At 45.5% G+C, this 18696-nt stretch overlaps 1 protein-coding gene across 1 annotated transcript in view; it reads right to left on the reverse strand.

The window, feature by feature from the left end:
• Nucleotides 1–4582, reverse strand: part of slc45a2 (solute carrier family 45 member 2) — a 51376-nt gene extending 46794 nt beyond the window's left edge. The window contains exons 1-2 of the mRNA XM_055631501.1: nucleotides 3160–4582; nucleotides 2672–2848 (exon numbers count right to left, since the gene is read on the reverse strand). Coding sequence (XP_055487476.1) covers nucleotides 2672–2848; nucleotides 3160–3571 — 589 coding nt within the window. The 5' untranslated portion in view covers nucleotides 3572–4582. The remainder of the gene's footprint in view (nucleotides 1–2671; nucleotides 2849–3159) is intronic.
• Between the last annotated feature and the right edge of the window lie 14114 nt (nucleotides 4583–18696).

An 18696-nucleotide genomic window follows, 5' to 3' on the forward strand; every position in this document is an offset into this window, starting at 1 on the left:
CATAGATGCTGCTGCACCCGCTGAGTTTCTCCAGCATTTTTGTGTACCTTGGATAAGACAGGTTTGGAGGGATATGGCCCAAGCGCTGGCAAGTGGGACTAGTAGCTAGGACATTTTTGGCTGGTGTGGTCAAGTTGCGCCAAAGGGTCTGTTTACCACACTGTATCACTCTATGACTCTATAAATGACATTTTTCACTCTTATTCCCTTGTCCTGTTTAACTAATCTTAACCAAACACTATGATCAGATCCCCATCTGATAATGTTTTGCACTGTTCACTCTGTAAGCAGTGATTTTCCAATGTGGTTGGCAAAGTTGGGTTAGGATGCTACACAATTCATCAAGCATCTTCCCAGCCAAAGAGAGAGGGATAAAGTCCCATTGCATCCCAGTTCTTTCAGATGGCTGAAATGAAAGCTTTGCTTATCCAACTGTTCAACTATTGACTAGTCATTTAAAATGATGCTGGGATTTGTAAAAGTCTTTGTATGAACCCATGATCTGCCAAACGTTTCTCAAAAATCGCCCAAAACATTTACTTCGCTATTTTATCAGACATTTTATTTCTCTGTAGCTGATATAAGAGTAGTATAAAAATACCAATAACAAAATAGTTAACATTCCTTTCTCCATTTGTTCCTTGAAGTGTTTCATCTATGATTCCAACTGACTTCTTCAATTTCTTTCAAAAGCTAAGATCTATGTCGTTAAGCATAGAATGTGGACAAATGTAACAGAGGGGAACAGCAAGGTGAAGAATTTTGTAAAGGCAATTTGGTATGCTCAGGAATTTACTGAATTAAATTTACTGTTCAATTGTTATCTACAATGGATTGCTTCTTGCTTGCACATTTACAGTTTTCCTTTCAATGTTAAGGATGGGAAGGGGTGAAGGTGGCAGTAGGGGCACTCTTGGGGTGATTTACACTCAAATGAGTAACAGGCTACCTAATACAAGTTAAACTAATCTCCTCTGCCAGTTCGTGACCCATATTGCTGCATTCCCTATACTGTATATCCAGGTTCCCATCCAAAGGACTCTTAAATGCCACAATTGTATTTGCCTCCACCCCCATCCCTGGCAGCACTTTCCAGTCCCCACCACTCACTGCATGTATGAGAACTTACCCCGCACGCCTCCTTTAAACTTTGCCCCTCTCATCTGAAAGCTATGCCCTCTAGAATCGATCAGTATGGCAGTAGAACAGACTCTTCGGTCCTCAGTATTAGTGCTGAACATGCTGTCAAGACCAACTCTTATCTACCTGCACATAATCCATATCCCTCCATTCCCTGCATATCCATATGCTTCTCCAAAAGTTTATAAATGCCATTATCGTATTTGCCTGAACCTTGGCAGGGTGTTCCCCGCACTCACCACCCTCCGTGTACAAATATTGCCTCACCCACCTCCTTTAAACTTTGCCCCTTTCACTTTAAGGCTATGCCCTCAAGTATTTGTTTTTTTCCATCCTGAGAAAAAGGTTCTAACTGTCTACTCTTCTCCATGCCTCTCATGACTTTATATCCTTCTATCAGGTCTATATGTGCACACCAGTGTTTCAGAGAAAACAATCCAAGTCTGTCCAACCTCTCCTTGTAGCTGATACCCACTAATCCAGGCAACATTTTGGTAAATGGCTAGCAGGTGGGTTTAGTGTAGCTTCATGTTGTCCGTTGTGGGCAAGATTGGCCGAAGGGCCTGTTTCCACGCTGTATCACTCTATGACTCTAAAGCTTGTCTGCACACATTCCAAGGCGACCACATCCTTCCCGCAATGAGGCGACTGGATTACATGCAATATTCCAAATGCGGACTAACAAAAGTTCTGCAAAGCTGCATCATGATATCCTGATTCTTATATTCAATGCCTTGACCTGTGAAGGCAAGCATGCCATATGATGTATGTACCACTTTATCTACCAGTCTTGCCGCTTTCAGTGATTTAATGAATGTGGACCCCAAGATCCTTTTGTACACCAATGCTATTGAATGTCATGCCATTAATTGTATATTTTCCCCTTACATTTGAAACCCTAAAGTACAACACCTTGCACTAGCTCAGATAAAACTCCATCTACCACTTCTCCACCCATTTCTATAGCAGATCTATACCCCGTTGAATATCTAGACTGCGTTCCTCACAGTCCGTAACCCCAGCAATACTGTTGTCATCTTCAAACTTACTTTTACGTCCCTCTAGTCTTTGACATTTCCACCCTGGGGAAAAGGTTCTGACTGTCTATCCCATTTACACTAAAAGTTAATCAAAAACATTTTGCCCACTAATCCTCAGGGGGTCCAGATGTATTAATTCTCCACCTCCCCCCTCTTTCAACCTGGTGAATGAATTGCTTGTCTGATGGCATTACAGCTTCACATTAAAGATATGGGCATAGGTGTATGAAGGCAGTAATTTAAAAATAGGCCAATTATTTCTATAAACTCAACCACGTCAGTACCTGAAGCACCTTAACATGCAGTTAATCCAGCGAAGGTGATTCATGAATAATAAACGCTATATATTCTTATTGTGCGCTTAAAAGTGAACCTCTTAGCTTTCTTTTGCATTGGCTGGCCAGATCACGAGCTGAGTTCTGTTGAAGTCCAGGACAAACTCGTGATAATTACACAGGGCCAACACAGAGGATTAAATCAAATGGACTCACCAGTGAACAGCGAATGAAGCTGTAAGCCCCTCTCTTTGTCCCGGTGGGAACAGACATCAAACAGATAGGCTTTGATGGGGCTGTCGATGAAATCTGCGGAGAAGTCAAAAACGACCACGCCGAACACGGTGATGAGGATTCCCCAAATTTTCCTCTGCCTTCTGTTACTTACGATACCTAAAACAACATTTCAACCAGTTGATTAATCTCGGTGTCTTTCGTAGATCTGAGTTTTACATTATTTTTAACGAATTTCAATAGCTAAAATAATTACTTCTGCACCATAAACCATTCGTTATGCAACGGGCTCAAAGGCAAATAACTTTCATTTTTTCACGAAAAATAATAATTAGATTCTCAATCATGACGAATATTAAAATGACCCTGAAATGATTACAACTTCTGTACGATTGACTGAGTCAGAGCCAACTGTGCTCCTTATCCAAATCCGCACTAATTATAACAAAAAAAGTTTCACTGCTACTCGCCTGTCACCAGCGATTCTCCGTTAAGAAATAGGCTCATTCCTATCACGAGTAGGATTCCTATGGCTAAGATGTAGGGTCTCCTCCTGCCCCATCTGGACCGGCAGTAGTCACTCGCTGAGCCGACGATAGGTTGCAAGACAAAGCCCAGAATGGGGCTGATGAGCCACACGGTGCTGTAGAGGCTACTGGGCAGTCCGACACTTAGCAGCAATGGGGTCACGAAAGCCGCTTCAGCAGCGTAGCAGAACTCCCTTCCAAACATCGCCGAGCTGTGCATGAGGAGGCGAACCGTGGACCTCCTCGGAGGCTCCGCCGGGTCCTCGTAGCCCGCTTTCGACAGGCTGCATTTTCGCACCTGAGACTTACTGGGGTGGAATAACTCGTCCTGGGACGCCGTTGTTGAGCGTGTCATGGTTCATATGAACTCCGGCGTTGACAGCAGAAATATTTATTAATCTGGTGTCCTCTAATGACGCAGATCTTCCCAGAAAATGGAATGGCTGGGGGAGGGGGTTAGGAGTGGTGTGATTGTGGAGAGGAGGGTGAGTTCGAGGAAATGTTTCCTGACCTTTTAGATATGTATAAAACTTATATAAATCCAATTGGATAACCAGTCTCTAAAACGATGTCATTGTTTTTTGCATAATCCCCATTTAACTCCGGAAGTGTGAACAGTTCGCTAAGCGATTACCATCTGGTTTTTCTACAATGATAAATTTGTATTTTAATTTCATTGTTGTGGGATTTGTGCTCACCTATCCCATCAACTACCTCACAGCCGTTTTCAATCACAGCAACACTGTAGAAGTTTGATGGCTGTGAGTTTTGACACATTTGTCTGTTCCTAAGTCATAGATTCAAACATCATGGAAAGAGGCCCTATGGCCCAACTTGCCCAACTGTTGACAAATATGTCCCATCTATACTGGTCCCACCTGCATGCGTTTGGCCCATATCCTTCTAAACTTATCTTGTCCATGTACTTGTTCAAATGTTTTTTCAACAATGTGATGGTCCCTGTATCAACTACCTCCTTTGGCAGCTCGTTCCATATAACTACCACACTTTGTGTAAAAAGGTTGCCCCTCAGGTTCCAATTAAGTTTTGTGTAGGAAGGAACTGCAGATGCTGGTTTACACCAAAGATAGACACAGAATGCAAAATATAGTTCTCAGTAATGTCGGACAAGTTCCATGGCCAAAGTCCAATGACCGCAATGAAGTAAAGATGAATTGGCTAGTGCCCTAGCTTAAAGAAGTCTGATAAGGTCTGCTTATAGGTCTGCGGATAGGCTCTGCTCCTGAGCCTGGTGGTGAGCACTTTCAAGCTTCTCTAACTTTGACTGATGGGGGCCGTGAGATGGAATGAGCGGGGTGGGACAACTCTTTGATTTTGCTGACTGCCTTTCTGAGGCAGCGTGATGTATAGATGGAGAAATAAGTATGGAATCTGGTCTGCGTGATAGACCAGGAAGTGGTGGCGGTGTTGAACGGCTGCAGCCTGCCTGCAGTCTGTCTGTTTTTACTTTTTTGTGTTGTTTTTTTTGTGTTGTTTAGTAAAATGTTTGGATAAGGGGAGGGCAGCACAGTCGGGGCTGGGGGGGGGGGGGGGGGGGTGGGGGGGGGGGGGATGGGGGGGGGGGTCAGGGGGGGGGTGGGGGGGGGGGGGGGGGGGGGGGGGGGGGGGGGGGGGGGGGGGGGGGGGGGGGGCTGGGGCGGGGGGGGGGGGGGGGGGGGGGGGGGGGGGGGGGGGTGGGGGGGGGGGGGGGGGGGGGGAGTGGGGGGGGGGGGCTGGGGGGGGGGGGGGGGGAGGGGGGGGGGGGGGGGGGGGGGGGGGGGGGGGGGGGGGGGGTTGGGGGAGGGGGGGGGGGGGAACTGAAACAGGGATTTCTGTCTCTCCCCTTTGGGGAAATGTGACTTTTTCTTGTCGTATCCCCCTTCTCTGCCTCCGTCTGCGCTGAGACCTAATGGCGGAGCTGGTGGCCTCCAACCTGCGACCGACCTCGAGGCTCCGGAGGTAGAGTCAGCCAGGACTCACCAATGCGAGGCTGGCCGTCTTCAAGCTGCGGCGACGTTCGGGCAGCGGCACGACTCGGCGCTCCAGTGAGGGCGGCCCGGCGCGGGGCTGAGACAGTGCTGGCTGAGATGCTCCAGTGGGAGGGCAGCCCAGCTCGGGGCTGGGACGGCGCTCCGGTAGCTGTGGCGGCCCGGCGTGGGGCTGAGACGGTTGTCCAGTAGCTGAGGCGGCATTCTGGCGGCGGTGACCTGAATCCAGGGCTCGGCCGCGGGCCAGTGGACGACATCATCGGGAACTCGCTGGTCACAGGCTGGTGCCTGTTTTCCGGAGCTCCCGCGGCAACAGCTGCGTCCGCTGGACTGGAGGGCGGCAGCTTCGACCACCCCCGGGCCGCGGAGTTTGAACCGGCTCGTTCGCGGAGCTCGGTGAGCCGCAGGACTGACTTACCATCACCCGGTGGGGTATCGACTCAGCGCAGAGGGAGAAGAGGACGGAAAAGACAGTAACCCTAAGATCTTTGCCTCCATCACAGTGAGGAGGTGCCTGGTGAACTCACTGTGGTGGATGTTAATTTGTGTTTATTGTGTGTTTTGTTGTTTATTATTACATGTATGGCTGCAGGCAACGACATTTCGATCAGACCGAAAGGTCTGAATGACAAATAAAGGATCTAAGTCTAAGTCTAAGTCTAAACTAGCTACATCTACAACATTTTGCAATTTATTGTGGTTTTGGGCAGAGCTATTCCCAAACCAAGTTGTGATACAACCCAACAGCATTCTTTCCATGGTGCATCTCTATGTGTTTATAACAGTCATCTGAGGTCAAGTTTCCTGCGTCTCCCAAGGACATTTAGGCATTGGTGTGTCTTGGTAGGCAGTGACTAGTGGGGTGCCACAAGGCTCAGTCCTGGGATCCCAGCTATTTACAAAATATATTAACAAAGGAATTAAAATAACATCTCCATGTTTGCGGATGACACAAAGCTGGGTGGCAGGGTGAGCTGCAAGGAGGATGCTATGAGGCTGCAAGATGACTAAGAAAGGTTGCGTGAATGTGCAGATGCATGGCAGATGCAGTATAATGTGGATAAATGTAAAGGTTATCCACTTTGGAGGCAGATTATTATCTGAATGGTAGATAGACACAAAATGCTGGAATAACTCAACGGGACAGGCAGCATCTCTGGAGAGAATAAACATTCCTTCTTTCCAGAGAAGCTGCATGTCCTGCTGAGTTACTCCAGCATTTTGTGTCTATCTTTGATTTAAACCAGCATCTGCAGTGCTTTCCTGCACATTATTTAAACGGTGTCATATTAAGAAAAGGGGAGGTGCAACGAGACTTGGGTGTCCTTGTACGTCAGTCATCGAATGTAAGCATGCAGGTAAAGTAGGCAGTGAAAAAAGCAAATGGAATGTTGGCCTTCATTGCGAGAGGAATTGAGTATAGGAGCAAGAAGGTCCTACTGCAATTGTACCCTGGTGAGACGGCACCTGGAGTATTGTGTGCTGTTTTTATCTCCTAATTTGAGGAAGCAATATTCTTGCTATTGAGGGAGTGCAGCGTAGGTTTACCAGGTTAATTCCCAGGATGGTGGTGTAGACCAGTCACTATATTGCTGGTCTGGACCATGCAAGCTTTTCATAATATCTTCCATTGGAATGCAGCTATCTGATAAGCTCGGAGCTCAAGTGCCCGACCGGTAGTTGGATATCGAATGGAGACTGTACAGAAGCTTCTGTTGCGTCTTACACTTATATGTTCAATAAAGAACTTAATATGAAGTTAAACGACATTGTTATTCATGAGACTTCATACATGGCGTCAGAAGAATTCCTAAACTTCATCAGCTTGAGCTTTGTGAGTCTCACTCTCTCTTTTCTTCACAGGAGAGGTTAGAAAAGTCTGTTTGCTGAACGAACATGGCCGATGCTTTTAGGAGACCGGACCCACAAGTTTTCGAAGGCAATATAGGAGAGCGATGGCGTATCTTCGAGGAAAAATATGATGTCTTCATTGATGCTGCACACCACGACAAGCCTCTCCATGTTCAAGCGTCCATTCTCCTCAATCTTGTAGGACAGGAGGCTGTCCAATGTGCAAAGTCCTTTGTCTACGCGGGGGAGGTGAGACAGCCTGCCGACGGGGATGGAGAAGCGATTATCACCCCCGCTGTATCGAAAGAGTATCCTGATTGTCCCAAGAGTAAATTTCAGCAGCTATGCAGCCCTCAAACTAATCTCATTATGGAACAATACAAGTTTAACACACGGAATCAGAAGGCTGGTGAACCGATTGAATCTTATATCATTAGACAATAGACAATAGACAATAGGTGCAGGAGTAGGCCATTTGGCCCTACGAGCCAGCACCGCCATTCAATGTGATCATGGCTGATCATCCCCAATCAGTACCCCATTCCTGCCTTCTCCCCATGTCCCCTGACTCCGCTATTTTTAAGAGCCCTGTCTAGCTCTCTCTTGAATACATCCAGAGAACCTGCCTCCACCGCCATCTGAGGCAGAGAATTCCACAGACTCACCACTCTCTGTTAGAAAATATCAATGCTTTAAAGATAGCAACAAGGAACTGCAGATTTGGAAATCTTTGTGACAAGCTCATAAAATTCACAAAATAACTGATGCTCAAACTAAAACACTAAATATCGTGCCGCGATCGACAATTTGCATTAATGTTACACAGGCTGATTCAGGAGAGAATGTAAGCCGAGGGTAGCGATACGAGTCCAGTCTGATAAGCCTGGGACACGATTTATCAACGAATGTACCAACTGTGGAAGCAATCATGTTACAAAGAGGGAGAAATGCCCTGCTTTCGGTCAAATCTGCCATGGCTGCAAGAGACGTAACCACTTTTGGAGATGTTGCAGATGTGCTCACAACATAGAGATGACTAAACAACCTGTACACCTGTTAATATTGGCCAAAATAGAGTTATTATAAAATGGAGGATCTTTGCATTTGCAGGGCCTGGGAAAGTTGCAAGATAGAGTCATGGCTCCAAGGACTCTGGATCCCAGATGGAAGTTGATGGTAAGGAGAGGTCCAGCTGTCGTAACTTTGGCAATATGTATGAAGGTCTGCAAATACATAATGGGGTTGGTTATAATTGGGGGTGTGAAATGGTATTGTAAATAATGTTGCAAGGTGTTTGCAAAGCCTTGTTTGAATTGTTTATATTCCCTGGGAGAATGTTGCATTACTTGGGTCAACTGACTTATTTCCAGAAGCTTCTGTAGAAACATTGTAATGGGGCGCTTTGGGTTGATTGGGTTGGGGAACCGTCAATAACACTTTAATGTAATCGATATCTGTGATTAGTTTGTAGAGGCTGCCACTCCATTGTACTTTTGCCCTGCAGGGTCCGATGACCTATAAAAAATGATCCCCACTAGGATCGTTGTCGATCTTCTGGAAGGGCGCTTGGGACTCTCAGAGGTATCTGCTTGCACAAAGTTGAAGGGCTTGGACAAGCAGAGACAAGGATAGATCCTGCGGTGGTTAGGTATTGTATAGGGAGTTTGTTATTGTTTCATAAATAAAGTTTAGTGGTCCAGTGCTTGACTCAGTGTTTTACTGAACTAGACTAAGGGGGGGGGGGGGGGTTAGCTCTAGGTGCATAATTACACACCAGTTACGGTCCGAACCACCGTCCAAGCCATCTGATAACAGCGCGAAAGAATTGCCTAACATGGACGGTATCAACCTGCAAATGGACTTGATCGAATGACAAAGAGTCAAGAACAATGAGGCCATGGTCACAGTGCTGGTGAATGATACTGCAGTCAAAATGAAAATGGACACCAGAGCCAAGTGCAACGTTATGTCTCAAGTGGAGTTACAGATTACCATTTTATATCGTCATAACTGGTGCAGTATTAGGGATTCAAGCATGCAAAGATATGGGGCTTGTTTTGTTCAGCAAGGTCGTTCACCAACTAAAGATGATTCATCACAACAAATCCTCACGGATTACAATGATCTCTTCACCGACAAGCTCGGAAAGCTTCCAGTAACATATTCAATGACCCTGGACCAAGACGTGAGACCTGTTCTTTCTGCACATCGCATTCCCATAGCCATGCGCGAACGGGTCAAAGCTGAATTAGATAGAATGCAAGTATTGGGGGTTATCACACCTGTGATGTACGCACTGACTAGGTGTCCTCAATGGTCTCTACCACAAAAAAGAACAAACAAGAGATCTGTATATGTATCAACCCCAAGGACCTGAATGTTGCCCTGAAAAGGCCGCATTACGCCATGCATCCAGTGGAGTAAGTGGCTGCCCGCATGGGAAAAGCAATGATATTTTCCATGCCAGACGCCAAAAGCTCTTTCTGGCAGATTCCTCTCGACCGCAAATCATCAATTCTCACCACCTTCAGCACCTCGTTTGGCCGCTATAGGTTCCTGCGGATGCCATTTGGAATCAACTCGGCCAGTGAGGTGTTCCAACGTAATATGGAACAGATCTTTGAAGGTCAACCCAGCGTGATCATTGTTGACATTATCATTGTGCGGGCAGAAACGTGAAAGAACATGAGGACAACTTGAGTAAAGTTCTTAATCGTGCCAGGGAAGTGAAATTAAAACTCAATCCTCACAAATGCAAGTTCAGTGTCAATCAGGTGAGCTATGTGGGACATATTTTCACAAACGAACTCTGAACCTGCGGAGGCACTTCTCCATCCATCGGGCACCACACACCTTCCTGGCCGATAATGCTGGGCAGTTCATAAGCCAACACTTTAAAGATTTTGCTGCATAGTGGGACTTTAAGCATATCACCAGCAGTCTGGATTATCCACAGTCGAATGTACTGGATGAGTGAGCAGTCCGCAGTGCTAAACTGGGTTTGGAAAAGTCTGAAGAAGGGTTTCGGCCCGAAACGTCGCCAATTTCCTTCGCTCCATAGATGCTGCTGCACCCGCTGAGTTTCTCCAGCAATTTTGTGTACCTTGGAAAAGTCCTACCGTGCTGGGTCGGTCTTGTTCTTAGATCTCCTGAATATCCAAAATGTTCCACGTGACACAACAATTGGCTTTCCAGCGCAACAACTGTTATCGAGATAAATACGTATCACTCTTCACCACGAACCTTTGATGGAAGGACAAACTGTCAGGCTACAAACCCAGAAAGGCTATGACCACTTGGGCACGGTCAAAGAGGCATGACAGGAGCTCCGCTCTCCTCTGCTCCAGTCAGAAGGAAGTTTCCACAGAAGGAATCGGAGGCACATTCTACCAGTAAATGAGCCGGTAGCATCGCAGCAGATCCCATACGATCCTGCGGATTACCCAAATGAAATGATGTGGACAGAAGACGGAATTGCTCTTCCAAACGATGGACATGAGACAGCAAACCGTAACCGCTTTTAGGATCAGGATCCCGTGTCAGCACCAGTGGAAGAACCAGATGTGGGGTTGGTGCCGGCGAAGAAATCACCTGTGAAGACACCGATTGAAAAATCGCCTGTGAAACCTATACCTGCAGAGAATTCATCTGCTAAGAACCCTGTGCCGGTAGTGGCAGCATCTGTGAAGAGTGCCACAGAGGGGTTAATACCAGACACGTGCAGGACGGATTTGCAAGCCGAATCTTAGATACAAAGACTATGTCTAAATGTTTTTACTTTGGCCAACACTACTTCACTTGCTTTGCTGTAGTTGTTAGTTACATTTTTATATATGTTCATAGCGCTTTGCTTCCTCACGTATATAGAAACATAGAAACATAGAAATTAGGTGCAGGAGTAGGCCATTCGGCCCTTCGAGCCTGCACCGCCATTCAATATGATCATGGCTGATCATCCAACTCAGTATCCCGTACCGGCCTTCTCTCCATGCCCTCTGATCCCCTTGGCCACAAGGGCCACATCTAACTCCCTCTTAAATATAGCCAATGAACTGGCCTCAACTACCCTCTGTGGCAGAGAGTTCCAGAGATTCACCACTCTCTGTGTGAAAAAAGTTCTCCTCATCTCGGTTTTAAAGGATTTCCCCCCTTATCCTTAAGCTGTGACCCCTTGTCCTGGACTTCCCCAACATCGGGAACAATCTTCCTGCATCTAGCCTGTCCAACCCCTTAAGAATTTTGTAAGTTTCTATAAGATCCCCTCTCAATCTCCTAAATTCTAGAGAGCATAAACCAAGTCTATCCAGTCTTTCTTCATAAGACAGTCCTGACATCCCAGGAATCAGTCTGGTGAACCTTCTCTGCACTCCCTCTATGGCAATAATGTCCTTCCTCAGATTTGGAGACCAAAACTGCACGCAATACTCCAGGTGTGGTCTCACCAAGACCCTGTACAACTGCAGTAGAACCTCCCTGCTCCTATACTCAAATCCTCTTGCTATGAAAACTATGCATTGCTAGTTTTAGTTATGAGGCAGGTGCTAGAGAAGGAGGATGTAGACCAGTCACTATGGTCTGGTCCATGCCAGCTTTTCATAATGTCTTCCATTCAATTGCAGATAGCTGATGAGCTTGGTGCTCAAGGGCATGTTCGACAGTTGGATATCGAATGGAGACTACACAGCAGCTTCTGTTGCGTTGTACACTTATATGTTCAATAAAGAACTTAACATCAAGTTAAACGCTTTGTTGTTATTCATGAGACTTCATACAGGCGGGACTGACATAGGATCAACTGGGCTTATATTCACTGGAATTTAGAAGGAGGAGAGGGGATCTTATAGAAACATATAAAATTCTTAAGGGATAGGACAGGCTAGATGCAGGATAAAAAGGTTCCCGATGTTGGGGGAGTCCAGAACCAGGGGTCACAGTGTAAGAATAAGGGGTAGGACTCAGATGAGGAAAAATGTTTTCGCCCAGAGAATGGAAAATCTGTGGAATTCTCTGCCACAGAAGGCAGTGGAGGTCAATTCACTGGATGTTTTCAAGAGAGAGTTCCACTGCAGCGACCTAATTCATGAGTTTAGAAGAGTTTGCCCTCAATTCATACTCGCAGCATGGTCGACACGAGGTCCTTGGAGATCTTTGTAACCAGTGATGGAAATGGGGGGGGGGGGGTACACAGGGGGACGGCTATCCCCTAGTTTTCAATTTCCAGCTCGGGTTTAATGAGTACTGCAGAAAGATTTGAGTCGTTTATCACTTTATTCAACTCAGACAAAAAAGATTTGTTAACTGCCACTGTTAGCACTTGTTAACAGTCAGTAGTTAACAGGTAGTAATTACACAATGAGTCATCAATACATCAATCCACATTCCTCAGTAAATATATGACCCAGACCATGTATTAATGCCACCGCGTTCCTTTGAATACAATTCAGGGGGGAATTTCTTAAACTCACTATCAGAGCACGGGCTCAGGTAAAGTCACATTATTTTATTATTCCACTTTATTTTATTTGCCGCTGTGCCTTTGTGTCGCTCTGCCTCTCTGCCTCCGTGCTGCTGTGCCTCAGTGCCGCTGTATATGCCGCCTCCCTGCCTCTGTGCCTCTGTGCCTCACTCCCTCTGTGCCTCTCTCCCTCTGTGCCCCCCTCTTCCTCTGTGCCTCTGTACCGCTCTGCCCCTCTCTCCCTCTCTGCTGCTCTCTCTGTTTTTATGGAGAGGGGTAACATAGAAGGGCTCTGAACTGCGAGCTCACTGACTGAATGATACAGACGTCCTAACTGAAAATCACACCATTCTGATCAATTATTTTAGGGTAAGCCTCTCTAGAGAACATGCTACTTTTTGCTTTGCCCGTTTTCAAAATATAGAATTTTGAATTTGGCATTTGATTGATACAAGGAGACTACAAAGCTCGTAATATTTATGTTTTTTACGCACTGTAACTTTCTACATTTCTACTTGTGGATATGGCCCATGGAAATTTTTCCCACATTACTGGTTATATTCGTAACAACATATTTAAATACAAGTGAAATTTTCGATCTTTCCCAACCCCTTATAAAATGCCTGAAGAAGGGTCCTGACCCTAAACGTAGCCTAGCCATTCCCTCCATAGACATAAAATGCTGGAGTAACTCAGCGGGTCAGGCAGCATCTCTGGAGAGAAGGAATAGGTGATATTGTGGGTCGAGACCTTTCTTCGGACCCTCCATAGATCCGGCCTAACCTGCTGAATTCTCCAGCACTTTATGTTTTGCTCTTAACATAAATCCGTGGTCCGCTGAAGAAACAACACGATACACTACTCTGGAAGTGCAAGTTTTGCTGTACACTTCAGACTGTAGAACATATCATAATACCCTGAGTGATTTAATGTCTATTATGATTGACGAATCTACTACTATTAATGGGAAAACTGTTCTAGTAGTCTGCTTGAGGGCAGCAGTTGGTGAATCTTCCCAACCTATATCATCCTATTTTGACTTAGAACATCTAAAACGGTGCAAATGCAAAATCTATATATGATGGGCTTCTAAGTTGTTAACAAAGAGGTGGTTTTTCAATACAGTACCTAAAATAAAATGTGATATCACTTGTATCTGGTGGTGCATTAGTGATGTTGGGATGAAATGCAGGGGCTGCAAAACTATTTCTTGATGATTTCCCTAATGCAACCGTTTGGCACTGTGCCAGTCACAGGCTTGAACTCAGTGTAGGTGATGCTATAAGTGAAGTTGCAGGTTTGAATCATTTTCAGATATTTTGTGATAAATTGTATTCCTTATATCTTAGGTCTCCTAAGAATCAGGATGAGTTAACTACATGTGCTGAGGCTCTTCACTGTCAACTGTTGAAAATTGGTTATGTTTTCATTGTGAGATGGGTTGCTTCGTCTTATCGAACTGTAAAGGTAATGAGGCAGTCTTATAAAGCTACTCAAGAAGGAACTGCAGATGCTGGAAGATCGAAGGTACACAAAATTGCTGGAGAAACTCAGCGGGTGCAGCAGCATCTATGGAGCGAAGGAAATAGGCAAAGTTTCGGGCCGAAACCCTTCTTCATGTTATTATAAAGTCTTTATTATAAACTCATTATAAAGTTATTATAATGAGTCTTATAAAGCTATTTGGGAGCATTTTGGAAAAGCAAGCTGTGATGCTTCAAGATCTAGTGCAGAGAGAGCAAATTACGAGGGGCTGAGGAAAGTATTAGAATCATCAGCTTTCGTAAATAATTTGGGCTTGTTGATGGACAGTTTGCTAGAGTTGTCTGACACATGAACTGCAGAAACGAAATTGTGCACTTAGTAAAGCACACGAGGAAATTAAACAAACCATCAAGGTTCTTGAATGTCAAATAGAGAAGCCAGGAACATTTTATACTCAAGTGGAGAAAGCAACAAGCCAGATGATATTTAATGGAATAAATACGAGAGCTGGTAAAGTACCTACTATACATAAACAATAGTTTTGAGGGGTTTGGTCGGTAATATGAAATCCAGGCTGCTTGAATCTACAACAGCTTCCAATGATAAATGTAAAAAGTGAATTAACGAGTCGAAATATTTAGATATTAACAATATTCCAGAAGATTAACTTTTTACCTTTGGGGATAATGGTGTAGAAGAAATGGCAGAATGATTTGGCTTAAGTGGTCGGCTTTGTGTCAGAGCCTTCAGAGAATTCAAGGAATTTAGTTCTAGAGTTCAAGGAGTTCTAGAATTCAAGGAGTTTAGAAGGATGAGGGGGTTTCTTATAGAAACATATAAAATTATAAAAGGACTAGACAAGCTAGATGCAGGCAAAATGTTCCCAATGTTGGCTAGTCCAGAACCAGGGGCCACAGTCTTAGAATAAAGGGGATTTAAGATTGAGGTGAGAAAAAACTTTTTCACCCAGAGAGTTGTGAATTTATGGAATTACCTGCCACAGAGGGCAGTGGAGGGCAAATCACTGGATGGATTTAAGAGAGAGTTAGATAGAGCTCTAGGTGGTTAGTGGAGTCAAGGGATATGGGGAGAAGGCAGGCACGGGTTATTGAAAGGGGACGGTCAGCCATGATCACAATGAATGGCAGTGCTGGCTCAAAGGGCCGAATGGCCTCCTCCTGTACTTATTTTCTATGTTTCTATGAATCTAAAGGGAAGATAGTTTCTGCAAATTTTCAGCAGCTGCTAACGACTGTAAATAGAATTCTGGTATCAAGAGCAGAATGTCAAAGAAGCTTCAGTGGCATGAATTTCTGCATGTCACCATAACGTGCAAGACTTCAAACTGATCATCCCTCAACTCTTCTATTTATTAAGTTGGTGGGTCCTCCTCTGTCACAATTCAATCCCGAAGAATATGTGAGGACATGGCTTCTTAGTGGCAGAAGGTTGCTGAAGCAACGCCATGCAGAAAGAAAGAGGAGGTGACAGAAAAAAATGGAGACTATATATCATTATGGAACATTTTGTAATAGAAACATAGAAACATAGAAACATAGAAATTAGGTGCAGGAGTAGGCCATTCGGCCCTTCGAGCCTGCACTGCCATTCAATATGATCATGGCTGATCATCCAACTCAGTATCCCGTACCTGCCTTCTCTCCATACCCTCTGATCCCCTTAGCCACAAGGGCCACTCCCTTAAATATAGCCAATGAACTGGCCTCAACTACCCTCTGTGGCAGAGAGTTCCCAGAGATTCACCACTCTCTGTGTGAAAATGTAAACAGCGAGAAATAAACTCCCGTCTCATGGTGCGAGTCGACCCACGATTGACCCCGAGTTTAAAACAAATTAAACTCGTGGTAATCACGTACAATTAACGTAGCGGGAACGTCAGAACTCGTGGACGCAACTTAGCGACTCGTGGCGCTAATGGCAGGTACCTGGGAAACTTGTTAACTCTTGAAAATGTTTAAACATGTTTAAAGATTTCCACGAGTTAAATTTACTCTTGAAGTTAAAATTTGAAACATTTAAACTCGTTGTAAGAACGTAATGGCCCGTGAGTTTACCGTAGTGACTCTTGAGTTTGGCCTGAGTGCCAGAAGTGAAATGTTGAAGATTAGTCAGATCTTAATGGGAAATGAATGAATGGATGGATGGATAGGGGTCTGAAATTAACTTGGATACTTTAGATGGGAGAGAAGCTGAAGGTACAGAGCGAAGATGGGGGCTCAAGCATTGATCGGAAGGGTTAACACCGGGCGGGACGCGTAAAAAGTGACCAAACTGAGGGAATTCCCAGCAGAGAGAAACGTGAGTTCTACATAGATTATGTTTGAGCCAGCGAGGAGACATTTCTTCAGATAATGATTTTACAATGTGAGGTGACATTACACTATAAGACATGGGATATAGACACAAAATGGAGTAAGTCAGCGGGGCAGACAGCATCTCTGGAGAAAAGGAATTGGCGATGTTTCGGGTCGAGTCCCTTCTTCAGACTGGTTTTGTGCTGGGCTGTTGCCGCATCTCTGGAGCGAAGTAATGGATCACGACCCAAAACATCACCCATTCCTTCTCTCCAGAGATGCTGCCTGTCCCGCTGAGTTACTCCAGCATTCTGTGTCCATCTTCGCTGGCAAGGAACCGTGCCTGCCCTTTGCAAGTTTTTGCTTTCGAACACAGATAGCAGCGGATTATTAGGGGAAGAAACTCGCGTTCATGCTGCACAACGTGTTTGACCACCTGTCCCCGCTACTCAAGGAGCTTGTGCTGAGCGGTAACCAGCTGCGGAGCTTCAACTGGGGCAGGCTTTACCTGCTAGGCTGGTTGGTCGGAGAGTCGGGTTGTCAAGGAGGACTCTCTCTAACTTCTACAGGTGCACAGTCGAGAGCATACTGACCGGTTGCATCGTTGCTTAGTTCGGCAATTTGAGCGCCCTGGAGAGGAAAAGACTACAAAAAGTAGAAAACACTGCCCAGTCCATCATCGGCTCTGACCTTCCTTCCATCGAGGGGATTTATCGCAGTCACTGCCTCAAAAAGGCTGGCAGTATCATCAAAGACCCACACCATCCTGGCCACACTCATCTCCCTGCTACCTTCAGGTAGAAGGTACAGGAGCCTGAAGACTGCAACAACCAGGTTTCGGAATAGCTACTTCCCCACAGCCATCAGGCTGTTAAACCTGGCTCGGACAAAACTCTGATTATTAATAACCACTTTCTGTTATTTGCACTTTACCAGTTTATTTATTCATGTGTGTATATATTTATATCATGGCATATGGACACATTTATCTGTTTTGTAGTAAATGCCTACTATTTTCTGTGTGCTTAAGTAAAGCAAGAATTTCATTGTCCTATACAGGGACACATGGCAATAAACTCACTTGAACTGGGAGCTGCTGGACCTCGGTAGCAACCTGTTTACCACGGTGCCTCACATGCTGTCCAACTGCACCCAGACCCTGCGTCTTCAACCTCACCCGCAACTAGATCTCCAAGTTGACCAAGGACTTCCTGCGGGACGTGACCTCCCTGCAGTACCTGGATCTCAGCTACACCAACCTGAAAACCATCCAGGCCTCCAGTTTACCGGACAGCGCCATCAAACACCTTCGGGAGCTGCGGCTAAGCGGCAACCACTTTCTCTGCACCTGCGACGCCAGGTGGTTCGTGTGGTGGATCAATCAGACCACGGTCTACACCCCTTGCCTGGTCACCGATGTCACCTGCACCTCCCCCAAAGCCCACCGTGGCCACGGCATCGTCATGGTGGACCTGCACTCCTGCGAGTTGGACTACCTGGGCATTAGCTTCTACACTTTCTCCGCCTTGATCACCCTCTTGCTCCTCTATTTGATACTTAAAACAGGCCTTCATTCACGGTGGTGCAGCTGCCTGACTGCGAATGCAGCGTCCGAGACCCGGGTTCGATCCCAACTACGGATGCTGTCTATACTGAGTTTGTAAGTTCTCCCCGTGACCTGCATGGGTTTTCTCCGAGATCCCCCCACACTCCAAAGATGTACAGGTTGGTAGGTTAACTGGCTTGGTGAATGTAAAAATGTCCATAGTAGGTGTAGGATGGTGTTAGTGTGCGGGGATCGCTGGTCTGCACTGACCCGGTGGTCTGAAGGGCCTGTTTCCGCTCAGTATCTCTAAACTAAACTAACAGGGGAGAACACTGGACCTTCTTGGTCAGTTTATTATTTTACACTTATATACATTACACAGATCACGGAGTGTGAAATAAAGCTGGCAAGTCGACGTCAGGTAAGAAACGGAGGAAAACGGTAGACGATTTTATTCAGCAACAGTTCTGACAGAACATCTATCCTGTGTTAAGAAACCAAACTTTCAGGGGATTTAAATCTTGAGTTTAACTTCTACCTGAATTTACCTGAAATTGATTCACAAAAGCTTTGAAGTTCTCCCTGCAGTCCGTTTCTTAAACACCTTTACGTTTTGCGCTTTTTTTGACAGTATTTAAATGCCATTTATTGCATTGTAGCAATGATAGGCAACGATTTGATAAAAGCGGTTAATTACATGACAAGAGAAGCATGCAGCTAAAGAGACACGGAGAAGCTGATCATCGGGGCAGTTCTGTCCATGCTCATGGGAGGCTTTTTATATTAAAAAAAAACTGCATGACATAATTTTTATCCATGTGATGATTTTTCCACACGTCG

Source organism: Leucoraja erinacea, chromosome 1 (assembly GCF_028641065.1).
Source record: "Leucoraja erinacea ecotype New England chromosome 1, Leri_hhj_1, whole genome shotgun sequence".
NCBI classification, from domain to species: Eukaryota; Metazoa; Chordata; class Chondrichthyes; order Rajiformes; family Rajidae; genus Leucoraja; species Leucoraja erinaceus.